General features: G+C 46.8%; 1 protein-coding gene across 1 annotated transcript in view; it reads left to right on the top strand.

Annotated features, from left to right (window-relative positions):
- The first annotated feature begins 23365 nt into the window (after positions 1–23365).
- The window catches only part of MMP24 (matrix metallopeptidase 24), a 29156-nt gene continuing 25794 nt past the window's right edge, over positions 23366–26727 (top strand). The window contains exon 1 of the mRNA XM_033841001.2: positions 23366–23509. Within this exon, the coding sequence (XP_033696892.2) occupies positions 23454–23509 (56 nt within the window). The 5' untranslated portion in view covers positions 23366–23453. The remainder of the gene's footprint in view (positions 23510–26727) is intronic.

Consider the following 26727-nt stretch of genomic DNA (forward strand, 5'->3'; position numbering starts at 1 on the left):
CTCCTTAGCGTGGCATTCATATATATCCACACCTTTGTGTATATAGTTCCCTTCTCACTCTACCCAGCAAATCCCCGCTGGTCATTCAAGGCCCATCTCACCTCCTGACAGCTCTAGACAGTTGTTCCCTCCTCTCTACTGCCATAATAGTTTTCTCTTCTCTCTTATAGCACATACTACGTTATCTTCTTGGTGTCTATTTAAGTGTCTATCTCCCCAAATGACTATCTTTCTAAAGGAAGCAACTATAACTTAATCTCCTTTATATCCCCCAGCCCAGCTAACACCCAAAAGATATTTCATAAATATTTGTTGAATAAAGAAATAAGAGAGGAGGTAAAGGGAAGAGGGGGTTCCAGTTTCCCTACAGGGAGCTCTGGCACTGATATAAATAATGATTCTTGATAAGATTATCAATACCTAACTTTTTCCTAACATCGGCTCAGTTAACTATATAGTTTACAAAGTGAATCCCAAGCATTCACATGGTCCTCCCCATGAAGTGGAGAGGGCAGAGTCATTAGTTTTACTTTACAAATGAGGAAACCAAGGCTCAAAGAGATGAAACGACTTGCCCAAAGATGCACTACAAATTAGTGACAGCCAATGTTGAATCCAGGTTTCTGACTCTAAGTCCAGTGCTTTTTCCCTGGAAGAGGAGAAAAGAGAAGTCAGCGCCCTAGTGATGCCATCTTAGGCTGTTACTCTGAAGCCTGCTAAACCTCCTCTTCGGCTGGCTTTACAATGCTCTCTAGATTTTTCCTACTAGGGACCTACCTTAGGGTTACATTTTATAAGCATCCAACCTCTTCCTTCTTTATCATCAATTACCTACAGCCACTCACATCTACCACCTTTGGTAGCTGGCTCATGGCCACTACCACTTGAGCCTTACATTCTCATTAGCAGTTCAATGAGCATTTGGCATTAGGAGTAAGGATATGAATAAGACAGATCTTATTCTTAGATGCTCAGTCCAGTCTGCTTCCTTTCACTCTTTGAATGTACTATTTCCTCCTTCTGGAATATACCCTCTCTCAAATCTTCTAACTTTGAGCAGTTTATTGCTCTTTCCTCAATGTTTCCATAACACTTGGTTCTCATCACTGCCATAATTTATCACGTAACCAAAATGATTTGCTTATGTCTGTCTCCCTCCTAGACTGTGAGCTGTTCAATTCAATGGTGTGGATGCACTCTTCCATCTCTGATTTCCCTGACACTGCCAATCCCTCTCCCTCTCCTTGAAACGTTTCTCCCCCTTCCTGTATACTCCATAACCCTGATTCCTCAATCGTTTTGACCACTCTTTAAACTGAACATGTCTCAACAGGGGGCCCTCAGGCTTTTGCTCTTTCCTACTCCTATCTTTCAGTTTCAGCTATCATATTGACCTGAATGTTTCCAAAATACCTATTCTCCATCCTCCTCTGAACTCATTGCTGTACCCATCTCAGGGATCTTGTGGTCACCTCAAGCTCAGCAAGCCTAAAAGCAAAGCCTTTGTCAATTCCCTCAAGCTGGTTCCTCCTTATGACAACGCCATTTCTGTGAAGACACCACCACCCATCTTTCTGGACTTGCCATTACTCCAAACTCCTTTCCCTCTTCTTCTTTGCCCAATGTGTCTTAAATTTGGCTCTTTTTTTTTCCTCCCACCCTTAAAAACCAAAATTGGGTTCTGAGGTCAGATTGCTTCAGTTCTGCCACTTATGAGTCGTGGTTAAATGAGATATAATACAGTAAAGGGCTTAACCCAGTGCTCGATACATAGTAGACATTCAATAAATGCTAATTATGTTTGTTATCATCATTTCCTTGTATGCAGAAGGTTGCAGTAATCTCCCAACTAATCTCTTTGCCTCCTCTGGTCATTATTCTATATACTGGGAGGGGAACTAATATGGAACATCTATTAAGTGCTAAGCACTTCAACCTTACAGCAACCTTATGCAGTAATATCAGCATCATTTTATAAAAATGAACAGAGCCAAGAGATTTGAACATAGATCTGACTCTAAAGCCTGTTCCCTTTCCACACCTCCAAATTACCAGGTAACCATAAAACATCATTTTCCACACACCATCTTGCTCAAAAAACCTTCAATCACAACCACTCCCATTTCCCTTCAGAACATAACCCAAATTCATTTTCCTAGGGTTTACAGTCTTAGACTATTTCCCTACATCCCAGCACTTTCCTATGGGAACACTGTGCTTCAGAGAAACAGATCTACTGCCCCAGCCATGTCTTGTACACATATACACCCTCATCTTCCTACCTGACATCATGCCCTCTCCATTCCCCTTCCCTTGTCTAAATCTGGCCTTTCCTTCAAGGCTTAGCTAGAGTTGCCGCCACCCAACCCCTACTGCCTGTCCTGACTTCTCCAGTCCCCCATCAAGCCTCCTCTGATCCCTGGAGCACCTGCCTGTATGCTTTTTGACACTTGGTGTTTCTTTGTACTTATGTTTTCTCACCAAGCTGTAAACATCTACACTTCAGGGAATCAGCCTCTTTTTTTTTTTCTTTTTTTTCTTTTTTTGTATCCCAAGTAGCCCAGAGCCCTACATATATATAGAAAGTGTTCAATAAATATGGGTTGTTTTGGATGAAAGATGATCTTCCCAACTGGTTGATGTCTCTCCCTCTGGGGGTAAGAGAACGAGCTTCACCTTAATTTTACCTGTTGTCTCCAGGGCTACCCCCCTGGAATGCTCCTTGGGTTTATTCTTTAGTTTCTCACCCTCCCTGCCCTCCCTTCTCCACTGCCACCCTCTCAGACTCTCTCCTCCAGGACTATTTCTTCAGCTCATTCCCTCCAACCTCACCATTACCCCAGGGCAGGTCCTCATTCCCCTCCCCCAGGCCCAGACCCCCTCCTGCAGTGTCCCGCCTCAGACCCTCTACCCCAGGACTATGCCTTTGGCTTCGGACCCCCAACCCCGGATATCCTCTCCCAGAGCCGCGGCGTGGTTCTATTTCTAGGATTATTTATTTAGCTTCTTCCCCCTCCCCCTGGGCTGCCACTCAGGCCCCCCTCCTCCAGTTCCACCCTTTTGGACCCTGCCTCCAGAGCGGGTCTTTTGGCCTCTGCGACTCCCACCCCAGGGTCGTTCCTCGGCCAGTGTCTCCGGGCTGGGCCGGAGCCGCCGGCTCCGCGGGTCCCGCCTGGGTGCTGCCCCCGCGCCCCTGGCCGTCCCCCGCCAGGGCGCGGCGCGCGGAGGCGGGGGCGCGCTGGCTGCCGAGGCGGCGGCGGCGGCGGCGGCGGCGAAGACAGGCGGGCCGGGCGCGTGTCCGCGGCGCGGTGACTCGGCGGCTCCGCAGCGGCTGCAGCGGGAGGACCCGGCCGGAGCCGCCGCCGCCGCCGCCGCCGCCGCCATCGCAGCCGGGCGGCCGGGCCCCGCCGCCGGGATGCCGAAGAGCCGGGGCGGCCGCGCCGCGCCGGGGCTGTCGCCGCCGCCGCCGCCAGGCCTGGCCCCGCGCTGGAGCCTCTGGCGGGCCCCGGAGCGGCTGCTGCTGCTGCTGCCCGCGCTCTGCTGCCTCCCGGGCGCCGCGCGGGCGGCGGCGGCGGCGGCGGCGGCGGGGGCCGGGGACCGGGCGGCGCGGGCGGCCGAGGCGGAGGCGCCCTTCGCCGGGCAGGTGGGGCTGGCGCGCCGGGCCGGGGCGGGGGCTCGGGACCTCCGGGCAGGGCGGGGGGCGGCGCCGGGGCCGGGCCTGGGCCGGGCCGCGCCGGCCGCCCGGGGCGCAGAGGTGGAGTGCAGGGGGTCCGCGCCGGGACCTAGCGGCCCAGGGCGGGGGCTGGGAAGGGCCGCGCCAGGCCCGCGGGGGCCCGGAGCCGCTTCAGCACCGCGGACAGGGGCAGCGGGCGGGGGCGGAGCGGGAGGGTCGGAACTGTGGCGGTGTGGCGTGTGGCCTGCCTGACTATGTGTGAGGGAAGCCGTACAACGCCTGGGAGTAAATAGTAAGCGCAGCCAGTCTGTTGTGGTTTGGGAGAAGGACCCGAGGATGTTCAAGCTGGAGACGAGAGGACAGGGCGGGGGGGAGCGGGGGGCAGGGAGGGCGGCAGGGGACGGGCGAAGGACTCGATCACTGTCTTCGTATCTGAAGGGCTGTCACGTGGAGGAAGGACGGCCTTGCTCTGCGTGGCCCCGCAGGACAGAACTAGGGCCAACGGGGGTGGGGGTAAGGGTCGCAAGAAGGCGAATTTCGCTCAACATGAGAAGAAGTTTGTAACAATCGGAGCTGCTCATCGCAGACATGTGCAAGCAAAAGCTCCAGGAGGGGACTGGATGCATGCATGCATAATACCTGCCTGGATACAAGCATAATAATAACAATAATGCCAGCTAGCATCGACTGAGCACTCACTATGTGCCAGGCCTGGTGCTGAGTTTTATGTGGATTATCGCGTTTAATCCTCGTAACTACGCTACGAGATATTTGTAATTATTTTCCTCATTTTACAGATGAGGATACAGACTCACAGAACTAAGTAACTTGCCCAAGATCACACAGCTAGTGAGTAATGGAGTTGGGATTCTAACCTAGGCAGGCTGACTGTAGTCTCCGCATATTTAACCATGATATTATCCTATGTCACACAAGGGGGGCGGGGGGCAGTTAGACTAGGTAATATCTCTGGTCTCTTGCAACCCACAGGTCTGCAATTCTGATAAGTGATGTTGAGACAGTGTTTTTTTTGCTGAGGAATATCAGAGTGATTGCCTCACTTATTGTAAGAGATGGAGTGTGTTTGTTGAAGCAATCTATTTGTTCAGAAGAATCTGTCAGAACAGGAATTCTTAACTGGGCATGGGACTCAGGGAGTCTGAAATCTTGTGTAAAATTGTGTTTGTATGTGCAAATGGGTTTTTCTTGGAGAGGATCCCTCGATTTCTTCAGACTCTCAGAGGGGTACATGATCCCCCCCAAATTAGGGTGTGTAGAAAGTCTCTAGCCCTGCTGGTAGTTTTCTTCCAAATGCCTTATAATTGCTGTTGACTTTTAGTGAAAACTTTCCCTAGCTTGTTTGTGTTTTCAGCTTTATTTCCTCTCAGAGTAATGCATTTCATGAGTTTATACCCTATAAAAAGTAGGATTCCTTTAGTCTTCCTGAATGCACAGGGTGAGGCTGAAAGACCCTAGCCTGGGATTTAGGAGGCCTGGGCTTCTAATCCTACCTTGGCTCCTGGTGGCTTCTGTGACCTTGAGCCATTTCCTTGCCCTCTCTAAGCCTGAATTTTACCGTCTCTAATACAAAGAGATAGGGCTAAATGATCTCAACTCTGAAACCCTTGTATTCCTATGATATTTCAAGCATTAAGAGGAGGCTTTTTGTTTGAATATGTTAGGATTGGGAGAGAAGGTAAAGCTACCCACTCCTTATCTTTATCAGTTTTATAGGCTTTGATTATTCCACCTCTCTCAGCCTTTGTCTTTTCATACTTGTTTCCCCCTTATAATAGGCCACCTCTAGAATAGTCACATTCATCCTCGTGAATCATTTTAATTATCCTTTTCTAGATATCGTTGGCTCCTAACTTTCAATGGATGTCAACCTGACCATTCTCCCCAGATATGGGACCTTGTCATCTTACACAAAGGAGGATGATTTCCTCTTTGATTTTTAGGTCCCTTCCTGCTTCTGCCTATCTTTTTGTCAGCCTTCCTGATCCCAACACATTAGGACACTGCCTTTAGGAAACAATCCGCAGTAGATCCCCGATCCCTTTCCTGGGTCAAAACTGATAGCCTGGAGCACAGCACCCTATCTGTGTATTATCCTTACCAGAGTACATTGTTACCTTACACTTCCCACGTTGACATTTAGCTTCCATTTTGTGTCCCACTCAGTACCTTCCTTCAGCTCTCTCTCTCTCTCTCCCCCTCCCTCTCTCTCTCTCTCTCCTTTGGCAGAGCATGTCCCTACCTGAAAGGGCTTAGTATGATCTGCGGTCCTGAAATTTTCACTTTGCTCTACGTCTTCTGGATCACTGATAAAAAATTGAAATCAGACGGATCCCAGCATGGTCTCTTGGGGACCCCTGCATTCTTAATCTCCTTTCATTTAGAGACGTGACCAGCTCCATCTATTTATTTATTTCCACCTATTAACTTATTGCCTTCTATTGTTTATTTCCTTCTACCATTTTCTCTCTGAGTTCTCAGGCCCTCATCACCCTCAGTTCCATGGTATCTCCATTTTCCATTTCTAATATATTGTCCAAAACTTTCTGAAAGATAATTATATCCACTCCTTCTGTGGACAATTTGCACACTATTATCCCCTCATTGAATCCTAATGGATCACGTGATTGAAACCTTATAGAAATATTGATGCTTTTCAGCGAGAAGATAACGTTGCTTAGTCCTCTCTCTGTCTTTTAAGGCCTCTGCAGTCTGACTCCACCCTACCGCCTCACTAGAAGCTGCCCTGCTCATCCATACACATCCTTACTCCAGACAAGCTTGTCTCTGCTTTATCCTAAGATAAGCTCCCCATGTTTCCCTGGACATTTACACATGCTGTACCTCCCCCCATCCATCTGCCTCCTTTCTTAAAGTTCCAGCTCAAGCCCTGCCTCTCTAGGAAACTCTCCCTGACTTCTCTAGGCATTTATTTCTCTCTTCTCAGAAGAGCACTTTGAGGCAGCTCCAGCCAGCTTGTCATTTAATTTTTTTTTTTAATACTTAAACATTATTTTCAGGAAAAGGGTTGTGGTTCTTAGGCAGGGCCTTCCCCAACCAAAGTGCTTTATGGTTTTAGATCCAGCACAGTCCTCAACTCTCAATGTTCGTTGTTAATTACTCAGAAAGCATCCAATGATTCTCCTCTTCATCCTTTAGGCCAAAAAGTTACATGCATCTGAAATAGACACTCATGGGCATGTGGTCTCAAGGTGCCTTCTAAAACCCTTCTTAGGGATAAAACTCATTGCCTGCCTGTCCTTCCTTCAATGAAAATAGAGGATATTCTGCTTGTCAGTGGTTCCACAATGACACCCTTGAGTTCTTTCATATAGGCTGTCATCAAGTGGTAGTGATATACAATAGAGAGGAATTGAGAGGTACGGTTTAGGGTACAGGTTAGGGTACGACAACGGGTTAGGGTGAGGGTACGTGTTAGGGTACGGGTTAGTGTTAATGTATGGGTTAGAACTAGGGTACGGGTGACCTTAGAGATCCCTAAGTAAGCGCACTTAACAGATACTTAACAGATACTTTGTAAATTGCCATAAGTGAGTTGCCCAAGGTCACTAAGCCTGACAGTAGGTGATTCAGAACTAGAACTTTTCCCTGGTTTCCTGACTTCTTGGTTGAAAGCGTTTTCACTGTCTTTGGCTTTGATTTCATATTTCTGATCTTTTATTACCAAAAGACAAAGCCCCCCCAAAAATTTGTTCAATCTCTTTTCTCCTTTGCTTTCTTGAGTCTTTCTTTTGTATTTTGCACATTGAGGGGTCCCACTGATTCTCTAATTGGCTTCCTGTGTTTGGTTTATTTAAAGCATCTCTTTCTCTTATTATTAGCTGAGTAGAATGCCCCATAAATAGATTTTTGGCCCTCCTAACTTCCAATTTGATTCTGAGGAAGGTCAGTATAGGCAGAAAGAGACAAGGCAATCAGCACAGGCCACATGAGTGACAGAGTGTGACTCCAGGACCCAGGGCTTAATGGATTCCTGCTCTGTAGACTGGTTTTGAGGGGTCTGCTCTGGGCAGATGGAGAAAGTTCCTCAGTTTGCACCTGTAGTCAAGGAAAGTTAGAGCCCTAAATGAGTTTAGGGGTGGGGTAGGCCTATTAAGAAGCACTAACAGACTCCCAAGCCAAAACTGTATTTCAATGTGATCATGGCCTCCAATATGTCTTCATTCTTGTCTGAAAAAAAATTCTCACTCTTAGGAAGTTCTTCCTTTTACCTAACCTGAGTCTACTCTGCTGCATTTTTAAATCATTTTCTCTTATTACTACTATGGTTTTTCCTATCACATTAATAGCCTCATATCTGTAAAGCACTTTGCATTTTCCAGATGCTTTCATGTGCCTGGCCCCACTTGATCCTAGCAACAACACCATGAGGTGGACTAGGAAGATATTGTCCTCATTTTACAGAGGAGGAAACGGAGACTCAGAGAGATGATGTGGCTTGTCCACACATTGTCCAGAGACCCATATGGAGCTAATAAACAGTAAAGCAAGGACCAGAAGCTGGGTTTTCTGTCCTAGATCTGAGGTTTTCCCTATATATGAAACTGTCCTATTCTGGATTATTGTAATAGCCTTTTAGCTAATCTCCTCCACTTTCAGGTATATCCCACGCCAGTCATTGAAAGAGGTAGTTTTAGAGCAAATAAATGTAAATTATAGTTGTACCAGAGAGATTAATCTTAGAGATTAAACCTAGCCTTATGATATGGTATAGTTTAGACTCAAAATCAGAGGAAGCAATTCTTAATAGACTGCAGCCAATGACTCCTCAGGACCTAGCACAGTGCCTGGCACATTCTAGATACTTGATAAATATTTTAAAATCGATTGTATTATCTGTGTCCCCCACCAACTTCCTTCATAGTGCTTGGCACGCAAAAGTCCGTACCTGTTTTGAAGAAAAATCAATGTATGCTAGAGGTTTAAAGGTCTGGGGAAGCACCAAAGGGGGAGGAGGTGGGGTTGGGGAAGTTAGGGAATGTTCTAGGAAGAAGGTTAGTATCGAAGATGAACCTTTGAGGGAGGAAACGGACAAAGAACGGTGAGTGGGGCAGCCCAGAGGGAAGGAAAACATGAACCAAGGATCCACACACGTGCAGGGCGTATTTAGGAAATGGTAGAGGATTTGATGTGCCTGAGGCCTTGAGTTATTGCTATTTCCAGTAAGAGTGTTTGAGAAGAGGCTGGAAAGGGAGGCTGAGAGCAGACTGTGAAATTGGCTTTTGTCCAAAGACTGAGAGGAATCATGAAAGGTTTCTGAGCAGAGAAGTGACCTGTTTCAGATTCTCAGAGCCGTGTTGAGGGGACGGAGGCACCGAGGCCTGTTCTGAGTTGTTCTGGGAGCTGGCTCATGCCCTGGGCGCTTTTAGCTTTCTTCACACAACTCAGGTCTGTATACCTGTTCTAGTGTGTGGATAAAAGTTGTGCACCCCAGCTCTGGCCCTCCCCAGCTGAGCAATTCTGGAACAAATCATTTGGTTTCACTGGCCCTCAGGATCAATTTCGTTCAAGTCCTTCCCTGGTTTTTCTTCATCATTACTCCATGCATTCATTTTCAAGGGCAACTTGGAACTAGGCTTTGATGATCTATAGGATAACAGCAAAGCCACATTTATAAAAGATAGTATTTTCTCAAAAATCAGACACGTTCTTATAGCAAAGTAGGTAGAGAAAAGCAAGGCATAATTATTAGCAACTCTGTTAGCAATAATTTTTTACATTTATTTATTTATTTTGCTACGCCAGGTCTTAGTTGCAGCACGTGGGATCTTTAGTTGTGGCACGTGGGATGTTTGTTGCAGCACGCAGACTCTCGGTTGCGGCATGCATGCAGGAATTAGTTCCCCAATGAGGGATCGAACCTGGACCCCCTGCACTGGGAGCGCAGTCTTACCCACTGGACCACCAGGGAAGTCCCAGCAATAATAATTTTAAAACTCCCTTCTGTACCACAAACGCTCACATGCATACCATTCTCTGTGCCCCAAAAGCACTGGGCCAGAAAGAGCCATCAGCTCTTCAGCTGGTCTTCCTCTCACCTGCCTCAGTAGAATCAGCCGCCAGCCCAGCACTTCCACCTCCTGAACAGATCTTCCCTGTGGCCGCTTCTCTTCACCACTGTTGCCTCTACTTTAGTCTAAACTTCCATCCTGTCTCACCTGGATTCCAGAAACTTCCCACCTGATCCACCTCTCTTGCCTGCCTCTAATCCTTCTTCCCACGGCAGCCAGAGTGACCTTTTAAAAATAAATCTAGGTGCTCTGTGACGACCTAGATGGGTGGGGTGGAGGGCGTGGGTGGGAGGGAGGTCCAAGAGGGAGGGGATGTGTGTATGCGTATGGCTGATTCACTTCACTGTGTGGCAGAAACTAACACAACATTGTAAGGCAATTTTACTCCAGTAAAAAATAAATAAATTAATTAATTAAAATAAATAAATAAATCTACGCAGGGGCCAGTTGTATCTGAAGCAAATATGGCAAAAGTCAAGATTTAACAAAGCCGGTTGGTGATTATCCAAGGTTTTTTTGTTGTTGTTGTTGTTGTTTTTATTTTTGGCTGTGTTGGGTCTTCGTTTCTGTGGAAGGGCTTTCTCTTGTGGCAAGCGGGGGCCACTCTTCATCGCGGTGCGCGGGCCTCTCACTATCGCGGCCTCTCTTGTTGTGGAGCACAGGCTCCAGATGCGCAGGCTCAGTAGTTGTGGCTCACGGGCTTAGTTGCTCCACGGCATGTGGGATCTTCCCAGACCAGGGCTCGAACCCATGTCCCCTGCATTGGCAGGCAGATTCTCAACCACTGCGCCACCAGGGAAGCCCCTATCCAAGGGTTTTTTAAAAATTATTTTATGCCTTTCTGAATGCTTATAATATTTAATTTTTTTTAAATTTTTAAGCAAAAAAATCTGGTATGTGACTCCCACTCTCACCTTGCTTAAAATGGCTTTTAAGGTAAAGGCTAAACTAATATTACAATACTATGGCCACTTCTCAATTTTTATTATGGAAAAATTTCAAACACATACAAAAGTAGAACAAATAGTGTCACAAGCCCCTCGTACCCAGCAACCCCCCAGGCTGCTTAATCAGGCCTCTGAGCCCCTGCATCACCGAGTCCTCCCCACCTCTCTGCTCCCTTTTATACCAGCTTCTCAGTCAACTCCAGCTGCCCTGGCCTTCTTCCTCTTTTCTTAATAAGTAGGCTCCTTCCCATCTCAGGAATTCAATAAGCTATTCTTTTCCTGGGACACTCATTATCTGACCTTCACCTTCACCTCTTCTGCTCATACACAGGTCTCAGCTGAGATGTCACATCCTCTGGGAGGCCATCCCTGACGTCACAGCCTAGATCTCCTGTCACACACTTTCTTTCCCAGCACCTTCTCCTATTCCTTTGCTTATCACCGTTGGAATGAAACATTTTGTCTTTCCATGTTTCCCTCCCCCTCCAGGCTGTAAGCTCCATGAGGAAGAGCTCAGTAGGAGAGACAGGCATGGAAACCACTATTGATAATGTACTATGAAAGATGCTGTAAGTAAGGGGTGCATATGGGAGCACAGAGGAAGTCCATTTAACCTTGAGATAGTCCTCCCAGGTGAGGTGACATTCAAGTTGCATTTCAGAGGAAATTTATCTATTAGTTCATCAGGGAGAGGCCAGTATCCACATGGGAAAGGCCTTCTAGGGAGAGGGAATGAAAAAAGGCAGAGAGGAAGGAACTTGCAGGCTGTTTTCAGGCAACAGAAGCAGATCAGTAGCTAGAGGAGGGGGCACTTAGGGTAGGGAATAGAAGGGTGGGGCATACACGTCGGAGGGAAAGACTAGAAAGGTGCATTGGCGTCAGACCGTGAGGCTTGCCGAGCGCTATGCTGAGGAGCTTAGACCCTAAGACTGGCCGTGAGGATCAGCTCCACGCTCAATCCAATTAAGCTAAAGTAATAGAACTTTATATAATTACTGAGAGGTTATCTACTTCAGCCATCTGCCTATTTCAGTTGAGAAACTAAGGCCTGACCATGGTCTCTGTCTTCCTTCTTCCCTCTTCTAAAACTCATCAATAAGTCAAGCCCCATCGGACAGAAAATGATGGCAGATTTGCAGGAAGGCACTGGAAAGGGCAAGGAAGACTAAGGCGCCTCGCTTCTCAGAGAGTGAATGTGCTCATGGCTACCCTCCTGGCCATGGGAGGAAGCCTCCCCAGAATTGGGAAACTCAGACATCCCAGTGTCTGGCTGATCCAAAACCCCAAATGTACCACCTCCCTGGGCATGGTGATTGTCTGGCTTGTGGTGGCCTCCTGGGAGTGGGCCAAGGACACTGTGCAGAGCGCCAGGGAATTCCCGCTGGTGCACTTTCCACCCACTCGAGAGATGGTGGCAGCCAAGAGGCAATGCCGTGCCATTAAGGTGTTTGTCAAGAAGCTAAGTTGGGATTTGTGGGCGATCCTGAGGGCCCTTTTTAGACTGGCTGTGAGTGGGAAAAGACGAAAAATTTAAAAAGACACAGCCTTTGGAGGCAAACCAGAGCTAGCGTGGAGGGTGTAGCACGGCAGAGAGAACCATCCCTGGGAGGCAGGGACACTAGCCTCCGTTTTCAGCTCCTCCACTAACTTGCTCTGTGACTTTGGATAAGTCATTTCTCCCTGAGTTTTATTTTTCTCTTCCGCAAAATAAGCGTGTTAAATTAGATGATCCCTAAGTATTTGTTGATGAGTGCATTTTCTAGATACCTCCATGGTTAGGCCTTCACGTTTGAAGTTTTAAAAAATTAGTTATAACTCAGGTGGGTTCAGCAGCAAGGCTGAGACCTCAGTTCGGTGGGTGGAGGAGGAAGTGGGGTGTTGGTGGGACAGGAGTTGGAGGGAACTGCCACAGTGATAAGGCTGATTTCTGAGGAGTCACCAAAGGACACAGTGATTTGGTCCAGCAGTAATGACCAAAGGTGGTGGTCCATGTACTGCTGAAGAGTGTGGGAGAAAAATACAGACAATAACATTGTGAGAATGCTTACTATGTGCCAGGATCTGCTAAATGCTTTACATTCATCTGTTAGCTTCTTACTGCTACTGAAACAAATTACCACAAGCTTTGGGGCCTATAACAATACAAATTTATTTTCTTACAGTTCTGAAATTTATTAGTTCTTATTTAATATTATCTTACAGTCTGAAGTTTGAAATGGGACTAAAGGGACTAAAATCAAGGTGTCAGCAGGGCTGCATTATTTCTTGAGGCTGCAGGTGAGAATTCGTACCTTGCCTTTTCCAGCTTCTAGAGGCCGCCCGCATTCCTTGGCTTGTGGCCGCCTTTCGACAATGGCATTACTCTGACATCTGCTTCTGTCTTGACGTCTCCATCTCTGACTCTGATGTCCTGCCTCCCTCTTATAAGGACCGTTGTGATTACACTGAGACCACCTGGATGAGCCAGGCTAATCTCCCCACCTGAAGATCCTTAACTTAATCATACCTGTAAAGTCTCCTTTGCCATGTAAGGCAACATAGCAGGTTTCAGGAATTAGGATGTGGACATCTTTGAAGGGCCATAATTTCAGCTAGTACTGAATCTTACTGAATCATCATCTTACTGAATCCTCCTAACAACCCTTCTTTTAATATCCTCTATGTAACGGATGAATAAAAATGATGGCTTAAAGAAGTTAGGTCATTTGCCCAAGGACACTCAGCTGGAAGGAGCAGAGTTAAGTAATATTTGGCATGTGGTGGCATCTGGGTCCCAAGTGACCTGTCTTTTCAGATACAACCTCACTCAGCTCCCAGGTGTGTAGGGACTAGAGTCTCACTCTCTGGAGGACACTGAGAACCAGGCAGGGAACCTGAGGTCCTGAGAAACAGATTAGTGTCCTTACAATCTCAGTTTAGGACCTGAGTGCCAGCCAGGGAAACTGAGGCCAAAACCCACTTGTAAGGGCTGGCTTAGGAGACAGGCAGGTGAAGGACCCAGGGATGAGAGCAGAGCCGAGGCACAGAGGGCAGGGGCTGGCTTTTGAGCCAACTTTAATAGAAGGCTTTCCTAAATGGCAACATGCTTCCTGTCCTAGCAAATCAGAGGTGATACCGAACACAACATGCCCATTCTTCGTGGCACAGGGTCATCAACTCCCAGCTGTCCTTACTGCGGTGGTTCTCAAACTTTAGTAGGCAACAGAATCACTTTAGGTGCTCTCTTTTTAAAAACGCAGATTCCGGGCTTCCCTGGTGGCGCAGTGGTTGAGAGTCCGCCTGCTGAAGCAGGGGACACCGGTTCGTGCCCTAGTTCAGGAAGATCCCACATGCCGCGGAGCGGCTGGCCCGTGAGCCATGGCCGCTGAGCCTGCGCATCCGGAGCCTGTGCTCTGCAACGGGAGAGGCCACAACAGTGAGAGGCCCGTGTACCGCAAAAAAAAAAAAAAAAAAAAAAAAAATCCCCCCAAAATGCAGATTCCCAGTTCCCAACCTCAGAGGGTCTGATTTTGTAGGTCTAAATTCACGTTTGGGAATACGTACTTTTAACAAGTTCATTGGATGAGGTGATGCTGACAGCCCATGATGCACAAGGACTGCCCAGTGAGAAACACAGCCTCAGTGTTTGGGGCTGCAGTGCAGTGAGGGCTTTAGAGTTGTTTGTCACCTATCAGGAAAATAACAGCCATTATTATTGCTATCTTTTACTGAGCCCTCAATACCACGTATTATGTTATTTAATCTTTACAACCACTCCACGGGGCACATGCTAAGGACATCATGCAGATGGAGCTTGATGTGAGCAGTAGCCAGGCTGAATAATTTGCTGAGGGTTGTGTAACAAGTAAATGGGAGAGTTAGGATTTGAGCCCAGCACGGTGTGTCTCCAGAGCGTGTACTCTTATCCATACCCTAAATGTCCTCTCAAGCTGCCTCGCTCCTCACTGCTCTCCACACCTCACTACCGTTCATGTCTACCTGCTCAGATAAGGAAACCAGCTCTCTTTCTGAGCCCCATCCTAGGAGGCTATCGACTGAATGCCTAGTGCTTTCCCTAAATGCCTAGTGCAGAATTTAGGGTTGAAAGGACCCTTAGAGAATATTCAAGGCAGCCCTATATGGGAATCCCTTTATAATAGTGGTTCTCAACATAGGATAATTTTGCCCACCGTCGAGGGAACTCTTTGGCCAATGGAGACATTTCTGGTTGTCACAGCTGAGGGGGTGGTGCTGTTGGCATCCTGTTGTAGAAGCCAGGGATGCTGCTAAATGTCCTACGATGCACCGGACAGCCCTGCTACAACAGAATTATCTGGCCCAAAATACCAGTAGTGCCGGGATTGAGAAACTCTGTTCTATAGCAAATTTTGACCAGCAATGACTCATCCTCTCCCTGAGCACTTCAACTTGTTTTATTCAATAAAGAGGTATCTATGCTGGCCCTGTGCTAGGTGTGGGGATACAATAGTGAAGAAGACAAGACTATGGGCCCCGCCCTCGGGCATTGTGTAGTCAAGCAGAGGAGACAAGCAATTCCACTGCAACGCTGTGTGATAAGAATTGTGATAAGGAGAAGGATGGGTACTGACCAGGGATGTAGAAGGAACTCCTGAGTTAAGGGGTCAAGGAAGGCTTCCCCAGAGAAAGAGAGAGGAGCGTGATCTAGACAGAAGGAACTATGTATGTCAGGGTCTGGAAGAATTAGAACACAGAGTGCTAGGTGGGGAGTGGTAAAGGAGACTGCAGAGGTAGTCAGGGACCATATCATAAAGCCTCTTGGTTTTTTTAAAACCACTTTATTGAGGTATAATTGACATACAAAAAGCTGCACATATTTACTGCGTACAACGTAATGAGTTTGGAGCTAAGTCTACACCTGTGAAACCATCACCACAATCTATATCATAAACAAATCCATCCCCACCAAAAGTTTCCTCCTGCCCTCTTTATTTCTATCATCATCATCATCACCACCACCGTCATCATCACCTTGTGCTAAGAACTTAATGCCTGCCCTTTTAGCAAATGTTTTAAGTGTATAATACAGTATTGTTGACTATGGGCACTATGCCATACAGTAGCTCTCCAGGACTTATTAATCTCGTGTAACTGAAATTTTGTACCCTTTGACTAATACCTCCGGTTTCCCCCTCCCTCAAATGCTCTTGACGGGAAGACTTTGAAGCTGCCTCAGGGTATTTACACTTTCTGTTCCCTCTTCCTGGAACTCTCTCGCCTCCTTCAGGTCTCTTGCTCAGATGTGACTTCCTCAGAGACATCCCCTGACCATTCTCAATAAAAAAGTTGTCCCATCACTCTCCATCTCCTTACCCTACTTTATTTTTCATAGCACTTATTGCAAAATGGCTCGTCCATTAGACTGTAACTAGAAAGTAAGGAGAGTGTTTTTGTTCGATGTTCTATCCCAGAGCCTAGCCCACAGTGCCTGGACATCGTAGTAGGTCCTCCATAAATACTTATTGAATGCATAGACAGAAACAGATTCGATGTTTAGGAGGTAGAGCCTATAGCTCTTTGGTAAAAGACAATGTGGACCAAGGAGAGTGGGGAGACGTGTGTCATATGAAGCTCCTGGTTTGATAATTGGGTGGGGGGTGGTGCCGAAGCCTGGCGTAGGAATCACAGCAGAAGGGTATTGAGCTCACGGTGATCTGAGATAAGGTACAGAAAGGAGTGTGAGCTATAGAAAGTCCTGCGAGGGGAAAGGGATGCCTGTCCAGTGGTCTGACAGTGTGAAATGCCCGGTTTCAGAGACAACTGGGTTTGAATCCTGCTACTTACTAGCTTTGTGGCTCTGGATGATTATTTAAACTTTCTGAACCTCAGTTTCTTCAACTGCAAACTGGGGATCATAATTCCTACCTTGTGGGGTCGTTGCAGTCTAGACTGCCTGGCACAGTGCCAGGTATATAGTAGGAGTTCTAATAATAGTAGCTATATCCTTGTTACTATAATTAGAACATCTCTGTTAAAAAGCTGTTTATTTGAGTGAGTCAAGATCTATGTCCTGTGATCTCCTGTGCTGGTCTTAGCCTGGCCGTCTGCCAGTCTCCTTCATCCACAGCCATTTGGCTTTTTGAAGACAGTCACGTCCCCTGCAGTCCTCCCTTCTCCAGCCTAAACATCCCTCATCTTTCCTTGTGGGCTATGGTTCCTATGAATGACTCCCTCACTCTCCTGGCCACTCTCCCTTAGTCACGCTCTAGCTTGTCGCTGTCCCTCTAGCACTGGACTTGGACTTCCCATGCATGTTGAGGTCGATGCCTTGTTCCTGTTACTCACATTGTCACCCTAGATTATGACCTCAGCTGCCCAAACTCTTTGATCAAGATCTTTGATTCTTTCTTTCTCATTCCAGCCCATGCTTCCAAATTTAACACCTTCCTGCCTGTCCCTTCTTTGTAGACTTGCCTCTGGCCTTTCTGACATTACCTTCAGACCCACTGGATTCCTGACCAAACACCAGATCCTAATCATTCCCCTGCTCCTTCTCCAGGCCTCTACAGTATGGTTTGGGTTCACATCCAACCAGATGCAATGCTCCTGAACAGCCCCAGGAGACGCTGTTTTGACCGATCCCTCTCTGTTTTCCAAGAGCAAACGGCAGCACACCAGTTGATCTGCTACTTGCCGCCTCCATTGACACTTCTAATCTCACCACCGCCTCTGCTGTCTGCCGCTCTCTTCCCTCTTCGGGCCACTTTTTTTCTCCTTGTTATTCTCCGCTCTCTCCTTTGCCTGCCACTGCAGCTAAACGTCTCAGCTTCGGCTTCTCGGGAACCAAAATCCCGCCTTCTGGCCAGCGGACCAATCACGCGGTGTTGTTGGTAGTCTCTCCATCTTCGGTTCAGCCCAGCTATTTTGGTCCCTGCTCGCACTCTGAGATCTTTCTCACTTTCCTCTGGGTTTACACCTTTTTCAGCACTTAAAGGGTGACAGACATCTTAGAGTTGGTTAACTGATCTGTAAAGGTTAGAATTCTGACACGGCTGGTGATTGATTAATGGATCCAGGTGTAAAAAGACGAAAGGTAGGTCATTCTGTTTAAAACTGAATGGGGCTTTTTTTTTTTTACCTTTAGTGGATTTTATCTTTTTTCAAATGGGACAATGGAGCCTCTTGCCTCATCAGGCAAAGAAGTCAAACCACAAAACACTGAATTTCAGCAAAAACGGTTTTTTCAGTCCCTAATAGATACCAAGGATTGTGTTTGGTACTTTCATGTGTATGACTCATTAAACCTTCCCAAGATGAAATCCCTTCGTTGGTACCCAGACAGTACCTCCTAGACCAACTGTTTGTTCACTCATTCCTTCCTTCCTTCACTCACTCATTCATTCAGTGATTATTTATTATGCCAGACACTGTGCTAAGTACTGTAGCAGATATAAAAATAAATATGACAGTCTCTGCTCCTTGGGAACTCAATCTAGTGGGGAAAACATATCAACCAACAGGTGTGATACACCATGGTAGTTACGTTTAGAGCAATGTTTAGAGAAGTAAGCACTGCAGGAGTAAAGAGGGTGCCCCCTAGCTCTGCCAGGGAGAGTTAAGGAAGGTTTTCCAAAGGAGATGACATTTCAGCTAGATTTTGAAGGATAAGTTTGCTAACATGCATAAAGAGAATGGGCTCTGTTGGCAGCAGGAACAGCCTGGAAGTGTGAAAGGGCAGGGAATGTTCTGGACTGGGGACTACTGGAGTGTAGAAGACTTCCTTCAACATTAGGAGCTTCTGCTCAGAGAAGTCAGAGGATTGCCTGGGTCACAGAGCAGGTGAATGGCAGAGACAGGGTTAAACAGCAGAAGTTGGAACTGTCTGGTCCCTAATGCATAGTCCTTAGCCTCCCACCCTGTAACACACACACACACACATGCACACACACGCACGCACGCACACACACACGCACTCACGCACAGCCCAGGTCCAGTCTCAATGCCCTGTTCCCTGGCTTAGAGCTGTCCTTTGACCAGTTCCTCCCCCTCCCATTTCCCCTCTTAAGGCTCTGCCCCTGAGCTCCCAGTGAACTTGGGAGGGAAGCAGAACCCAGAGAAGGCTGATGCATTCCAATGTTTGGCCCTGAACTAGACATTTGCCTAAGACCTGAGTCCTTAGATCCTAACTCCTGACACTGCTGAGAACTTCGTAATGGATCCTGATTGGCTTTGAGATGCTCCTTGCTTGAGTATCCAAAAAAAGGAGCTGGGTAAACCAGGTTGCCCTTTACAGAGGAAGAGCTCCTTTCAATTCCCCAAAGTTTTAGAAGGCTGAAGAGAGTTTATGCCAAAAATTCCCTGTTCCCTATCTCCTACCATACGTAGTAATGAGGGCAGGAGGGAAGAGATCCTTAAATTCCATACTAGCTTGGAGGTAGGTGCTCAAAAAATACTCGGTCGGTTGACTGGTTTGTCAGAATTATCTGTCGAAAGTTCCCCAGCCATTTCCCAAATGCTATAATTCATCCTAATTGGATTTTAAGAGAACTGAGTCCACAGATAGGGAGGTATTGGATTTTAGTTTGTACCACACCTCTTTTTGGAAGGGTTTGAGGCAGTTTACAGAGTGAAGCAATGTTTTTAAGTAAGATTTTTTAAGGATGAAACATAACTTGATGGTTGGAAAGATGAAAAAAGTAATAGCTACTTCCAAGCATCACCGTGTTCAACACTTATGCTATAAATTTGACTGAAAGATTTCTGGCAGAAAGGCCAAAAATGGAAAACCACTGGGTTACCCAGTGTGCATTTTCTGAAACCAGAAAGTATGCAGAATCTCCTGTAGGGAAACCATTTTCCTCAAGCTAAAGCTTGATAGAAAGTGATTGTGTTTGGTCCCAATAAAGCTGAGCGACAGGGCGAAGAGAACAATTCAAGTCAGCTGTCATCTCTCTGAATGCAGTGTTCCCAGTGCCGTGTGAGAGATGTTCATGCCCAGAGGTCACCCGAGAGCAGGTAGACTTGACTGTGACAGATGCACTACCCTCCATTGGACCCACGAGGACTGGCTCTTGGTCCAGGGGGAGGGCAGGATGACTAGATGTCAAAAGGCAGGGAAGGAGTCAAAGACCATGTTTTCCACGTTGATTTTACAAAAGGTAACAGAGACACCGTCCAAAGGGATAACAAACGAATCACTTTTGAGTAATTATACGTCAGGTACATTTGATCATTTCACCTTAACGGCAATCCTGTGGAGGAAGGTCATTGTTTACATTTTACAAAGAAGGAAACTGAAGCTCAGTTTGTCCAAAGTCACACAGCTGGCAAGTGGTGAAGTCGGGATTCCATCTCAGGACTGTGTGCCTCTTTCCCACTATACCGCTCTGTTTATTCAACCCAACAATTCTTCATTGAAGTTTCTGTAAAGAAAGAACGGAATGTGGCATGCTGGCTGGGAGGGGCTGAGGAATACTGTGCAGGAACTCAATGCTTTGATGACATAACTGACCTGGGAATAGAAACTGGAGCTGGATGAATAGACAGGTACCTTGTCAGTTGCCCTATCATGTCCATTTCCAGATGCTTTAAATGAGCTTTTTGGCTGATCCGAGACCACAGTCAAGTCACAAGTGATTCTCTGTAAGTTGCCCACTTTGTGAACAGATAATTAATGGCAAATCATCTCTCCCCACTCCCCTCCTTTCCAATCCTCTCCACTCATCACCACACTCCTCTCCCGCAAGTTCCAGCCATTTTAAATACCGCTCAGAATGTGCTATGCATCCCAACACCTCCAGGCAATTGCACATGCTGTGCAATCCTTCAAGACTTAGCTCCACCTGGAAGCCTCCCCTGAGTTCCCCCTTGCTCCCGATCTCCACCCCTCCATGTGGATAAGGCCCCCCACCTTCGTTCTCCCATGGAACCCTCCACACATCTGATTATTAGTGCTGTAGTTTCATGGTGGGTTTACTTGTTGGTCTGTGAGCTCCTTATTCATCGTTGTATCCCCAGAGCCATGCACAGTGCCCAGCAGGTAGTCAGTGCCCAGTAATGTTTGTTGAATGGAGACAATGATCAGCTACTTTGTCAGGCACTTCCTGGGCACCGGAAATAGAGAGATGATTAAAACACAGACCCTTCCCTGGAGGAACTCAGAGCTCAGAGTCTGATACATAAAGTAATGATTAGAGCCCAATATTATAAGAGCTATACCATCTGTAACAGGGAATTTAGGGAGCACAGAAGAGGAAGAAAATAACAGGCTGAGGAGTGAGACAAGTCTTTCAGAGGGAGTAATTTATGGACTGAACCTTAAAATAATGAAATATTTTTGCCAAACTTAGAAATATGCCAGGCATAGGGACTTCCCTGATGGCACAGTGGTTAAGAATCCGCCTGCCAATGCAGGGGACAAGGGTGCAAGCCCTGGTCCGGGAAGATCCCACATGCCGCAGAGCAACTAAGCATGTGCGCCACAACTACTGAGCCCGTGCTCTAGAGCCTGAGAGACACAACTACTGAGCCCGCATGCCACAACTACTAAAGCCCGCGTGCCTAGAGCCCGTGCTCCACAAGAGAAGCCACTGCAATGAGAAGCATGCGCACTGCAATGAAGAGTAGCCCCCGCTCGCCGCAACTAGAGAAAGCCTGCGTGCAGCAACGAAGACCCAACACAGCCATAAATAAATAAATAAAGCATTTCTAAAAACTAAATAAAATGGTTACAATGGTCAATTTTAGGGGAAAAAAAAGAAATATGCCAGGCAGATGGGGGAAACATACAAAGGCATGAAAGAGATTCAAAGTTTGGGAAAGTGCAAGAAGTATTGAAATCCTGTGCCAAAATTTAGAATGAAAAACAGGTTTTGGATCTCAAACATGAAAGAGGTAAGGTTGTCACTCTCTTGTGGAAGTTTTAAGACTTTATTATTCTGACTGTTTTGTTTTTGGGTTTTTAAAAAATATTTATTTATTTATGTATTTGGTTGGTTGAGTCTTAGTTGTGGCAGGCAAGCTACCTAGTTGCGGCTCATGGGCTCCTTAGCTGCAGCAGGCAGGCTCCTTAGTTGTGGCATGCAAACTCTTAGTTGTGACATGCATGTGGGATCTATTTCCCAGGCCAGGGATTGAACCCAGCCCCCCTGCATTGGGAGCGTGGAGTCTTAACCACTGTACCACCAGGGAAGTCCCATGACTCTTCTGTTTTTACTCAGTCAGATGGATTTCATCACAAGGCAGTAAAGACGTGATAGCCACCTGGGATGAAATAAATAACAACTTGTTTATAGTTTCTGGTCTGCCTCCTTCCCAAAATGGTTTGATTTGACTTGTAACAGATGCGTCCACAATAAGACTGTTCATATAGAAACAAGAAACAAAACTATAGATGGGAAGGATATAAGCCAGCTTCCTAAGATCTTTCTGCTTCATTAGCTTACTTGATGTTCAAGATAATCCTCTGAGGAAGAGCAGCAGGTCCTGTGTGGTTTAGAGACCAGTGTGTAGGTGTGTTCCTTATAGGACATGCTTGCGGATTCCATAGATATGTGGATATTTCCCCCATTTTCCAATTGGTGCCACAGATATTTCCTGGTGCTGTGATTTCTTCCATTTCCATCCCTCGTGCTTGTTGGTGGAAATAATCATCTTTACTTTGCTGTCCTTCAGATTCATTGTTTGTTTGAGCTTCTTCATCCAAGCTACTTTCAGAGTCTTTTGCCCTTTTAAAGTTTTTCTCCTTCTTTAAAAAAAAATGACTCCATGCATAAAACTTAGAAAAGCACAGAAAAAAGTCCCCCAAGATATTATAACAAAGGATATTCAAATTAATTCTTTTTTTACTGAAAAAAATTTTGACATTATTTTAGACTTCCAGAAAAGTTTTCAAGAATAGGACAAAGAATTCCTGAATACGTTTCACCCACATTCCCCAACTCCTAACATTTAACTATATTTGTGGGGTTTTTTCTCCCTCTCTCTCCTCTCCCTCTTTCTCTCTATTTTCCCCCTGATTCTGTTGAAGAAAAAGTTGCAGACATTGTGCACCGTTATGTAAGCTGAAATACTTCAGCATGTATTCCCTAAAAACAAAGAATTCTCTTACATAACCACACTATTATTATGTTATGTGCGCCCTTCTAGGCTTTTTTCTGTGCATATATCTGTGTACTCGTATTTAAATTAAATAATACATTGTTTTGCTTATTTTGTTTATATTTATTTATAATGGCTTGCTCATTTGGAGGGATTAGCAATAAAGACCACAGATAATCTCATGCCTATTAATATTCTACAACATGATTCTTCAGCAGACTGTGCCTTTGGACACAGTGGGTTTCTGGGTGGCACAGTGTTTTATCAGGCCAACTGCTTCCGAGAATGAACTGTTCTGGTGCTCTTGCATGTGTAGTCATATATCAGTGGAAAACACCTACATGGTAAAGAGGCAGGATACTGGAAAGCCTGGAATGCAATTTAATCTTTATTCTGCAGTCAGTAGAGATCCAGTGAAAGTTTTATAGCAGAAGAGTCAGCCAACAAGAGCTGGGTTTTCTGGAGGTTAATTTGACAGTGTCTGCAGGAGGGAATGAAGGAGGCAGGAATCAGAGGCTGAGTCCATAAGTCCCTCAGGTAAAACGATCCCTGGTTTCAAGGGCAAATCTCTGCCCAGGTAGAACAGAGCCTTCTCTCGCATAATGCATCCTTTTCTTTTCACATGTCTTTCAGAACTGGTTAAAGTCATACGGCTATCTGCTGCCCTATGACTCACGGGCATCTGCGTTGCACTCAGGGAAGGCCTTACAGTCAGCAGTCGCCACTATGCAGCAGTTTTACGGGATCCCAGTCACCGGTGTGTTGGATCAGACAACAATCGAGTAAGATTTGCATAGGACATTGTGCCTTTGAACTTTCCAGACTTACATTTGGGTTCACATTTGTCATGGCCTCATCTGTATACCATGCCCATCCTACCTTCCTATCTTTTACCCCTGCAGTGTCATCCTGGGAGGGAGTACCCCGAGGTGCCCTTTCCTATGTGAGCTGGGGATGTGCTCTGCCGTAAACTTGCTGTGTGACCTTGGACAAGACTCTTAACCCTCCTGGGTCTCAGTTTCCTTATCAGCACAATAAAGGGTTTGGTTATAGATGGTCTTAAATCTCCTCTGACACTAATAACTTGTGAGTCTGTGAGTCACCCCTCTGGCATTCCTGAGATGCCCACATCTCACTTGATACAGAGACTCTAGAATAATAATGAGTTGGCAAGTCTTATTCCACTATTCCCATTTATCAAGTATTTGCTGAATGCCTGCGTGTGCCAGGCACTGGGCTTGGTCCTTTGATCCCTGCCCTCCAGAGGCACCCCATTTACTGAAAAACACCATCTAGCTACACTGGTCTAGAACTCAGAAGGAAACACTGAGGTTCAGGGAGATACTTAGGAGGTAATGACAAGTAAGCCAAGCTACAGGGATGGTTTTTATACTCAGGGAGAGGATAAAGAGGAGGGAGAGAAGAGTGCTGGGGATGGAACTCACAAAATAAGCCGAGAGGGCTTCCCTGGTGGCGCAGTGGCTGAGAGTCCGCCTGCCGATGCAGGGGACACGTGTTCGTGCCCCGGTCCGGGAAGATCCCCCATGCCGCGGAGCGGCTGGGCCCGTGAGCCATGGCCGCTGAGCCTGCGCGTCCGCATTGGGAGAGGCCACAGCAGTGAGAGGCCCGCGTAACGCAAAAAAAAAAAAAAAACAAGCCGAGAAGGAGCAGCCTGAGAGGTGAAGGAAGCCCAGGGCGGGGATGCCATGGCCGTGAAGGGGGATGGTCAGCAGGGTCGGCTGCCATGGTGGTCAAACAGGAGACTGAAAGGTGTCTGCTGAGTTTAGTAACAAAGAGGTTGGCCGTTGAAACCTCCCTGGAGTGGTGGCAGGAAAGTCAGATTGCGGTGGGGAGAAGGGGAGGTGAGGAGTGGAGATGACAAAGGTAGGGACAACTTTCAAGAAGCTGGTCAGTGGGAGTTTCCTGATGGCCCAGTGGTTAGGATTCTGGGCATCCACTGCCATGGCCGGGGTTCAGTCCCTGGTTGGAGCTAGAGAGGGATGAAGTTTTGTTTGTTTAAGATGGGAGAGAGTTGAGTATATTATATATATTTTTAAGGAATAGCCATGAAAGTTATTAAAGCTGTTTAAGAAAAGCCATAGCTGCCACGAAGGCACGACCAAGAGCTGGAGTGAGTTTCCCAAGCAGTGGGGGAGGGGTAAGAGCCCGAGCTCAGGTGGAAAGAAGGAGCGGGGCTGGGGGAGGATGCAGGGAAGTCAGTGGGTGGAGAACAGGAAATCTAGCCAATTGTGGATCCAGGATCAATCCATCCCTTGGGTGAGTCACTCCTTGAGATAAGCATCTCTCTGGGCCTCATCTTGTTCATTTACACGGGGGTGGGTGGGGGAAGTGTTGGATTTTTGACTCTTAAATTCTAGATTCCATTATTCTAAGCTTTTAAAATTTAGTGAGTCTGGGGGTTTTTTGTTTTGTTTTGTTTTTTGGCTGTGTCGGGTCTTAGTTGTGGCATACGGGATTTTTCGTTGTGGTGCGCAGGCTCAGTAGTTGTGGTGCGTGGGCTTAGTTGCCTCACGACATTTGGGGTCTTAGTTCCCCGACCAGGGATCGAACCCGCATCCCCTGCATTGGAAGGCGGATTCTTTTTTTTTTTTTTTTTTTAATTTATTTTTTGGCTGCATTGGGTCTTCGTTGTAGCTGTGCGCGGGCTCTCTCTAGTTGTGGTGAGCGGGGGCTACTCTTCGTTGCGGTGTGTGGGCTTCTCATTGTGGTGGCTTCTCTTGTTGTGGAGCACGGGGTCTAGGCACGCGGGCTTCGGTAGTTGTGGAACACAGGCTCAGTAACTGTGGCTCGCAGGCTCTAGAGCGCAGGCTCAGTAGTTGTGGCACACGGGCTTAGTTGCTCCACGGCATGTGGGATCTTCCCAGACCAGGGCTCGAATCCGTGTCCCGTGCATTGGCAGGCAGATTCTTAACCACTGTGCCACCAGGGAAGTCCGAGTCTGGGGTTTTATGATACTAAAATTCTGTATGAACATTTTCTATTCCTCAAATTCTCTGATTGTGAGATTGTGAAATTCTGAGATAATACATTTGACCGCTCCTATGATGCTGTGAGTACAGTGGACTCCTTGGCCCTGTGGCCTCACGAGCCAGCTGGTCAAAGAGAGCCTGACCGCCTTTCAAAGCGGAGGTTATTTTGAGGGCTTTGTTCAGGGCTCATGGCAGCGCATCCCGGGGCAGGAGCACTGGTGTGTCTGCTGAGGCACCACCTGGCCTTGGGTTTCGCTCTGTTCCAGAAGCCGCAGGCCTGTTGGACAGGCTTCAGAGAGTGGCAGGTGGCAGCAAGAGAAGGAGGCAGAGGGAAAGATCTGAGGGAGGAAGATGGCATTTCCCACTTGCCACTCTGCCCCCAGCTCTTCGAAGGCGGGGAACGCTGTTTTGGAGGCTTGGGAAGGAGGAAGGTGCTCGCACTTAATCCCAGACCTGATGCGGAAGGTGTTTGCGGGTAGAACTTGTAGACCTTAGTTTTGGCTCCAGCTCTGTGACCTTGGGCAATCGCTGTTTCCTCCCTGGGGGCCCTTCCAGGTCTAGTTCAGCCTCCTGGAGGTGCCTCCTGGGTCTCTTCCCAGGGACTGTCAGTGAAAGGAAGCTAGATTAGCGCTTTAAAATATTATTTTTGAGTGCCTACCTTGGGAAATGTCACACATTATTCACTCCTTCATTCATTCAACAAACATAGTTCCTCTAACCCAAACTTGTGCTAAGCACAGAAAAGAAAAATAAAGAAGAAAAGCCCCAACTTTTGTTTTTCAAATTGCATTAATTAATAGTTCATTCATTCATTCAACGAAGTCCCAGTCCTGCCTCACAGTTTGCTATAGTTTGCAAGTTACTCGATTTATCTCTGTACCTTTTCCCTCGTCTGTAAAATTGGGATCAATCATTTCTGATTACCTCACAGAGCTGTTTTGAGAATCAAATTTATTTTTTTTTTAAAAAGTAAGTGAGCACTGTGAAAATGATAAACATTTATACCCATG

Source organism: Tursiops truncatus, chromosome 15 (genome assembly GCF_011762595.2).
Source record: "Tursiops truncatus isolate mTurTru1 chromosome 15, mTurTru1.mat.Y, whole genome shotgun sequence".
Taxonomy (NCBI): domain Eukaryota; kingdom Metazoa; phylum Chordata; class Mammalia; order Artiodactyla; family Delphinidae; genus Tursiops; species Tursiops truncatus.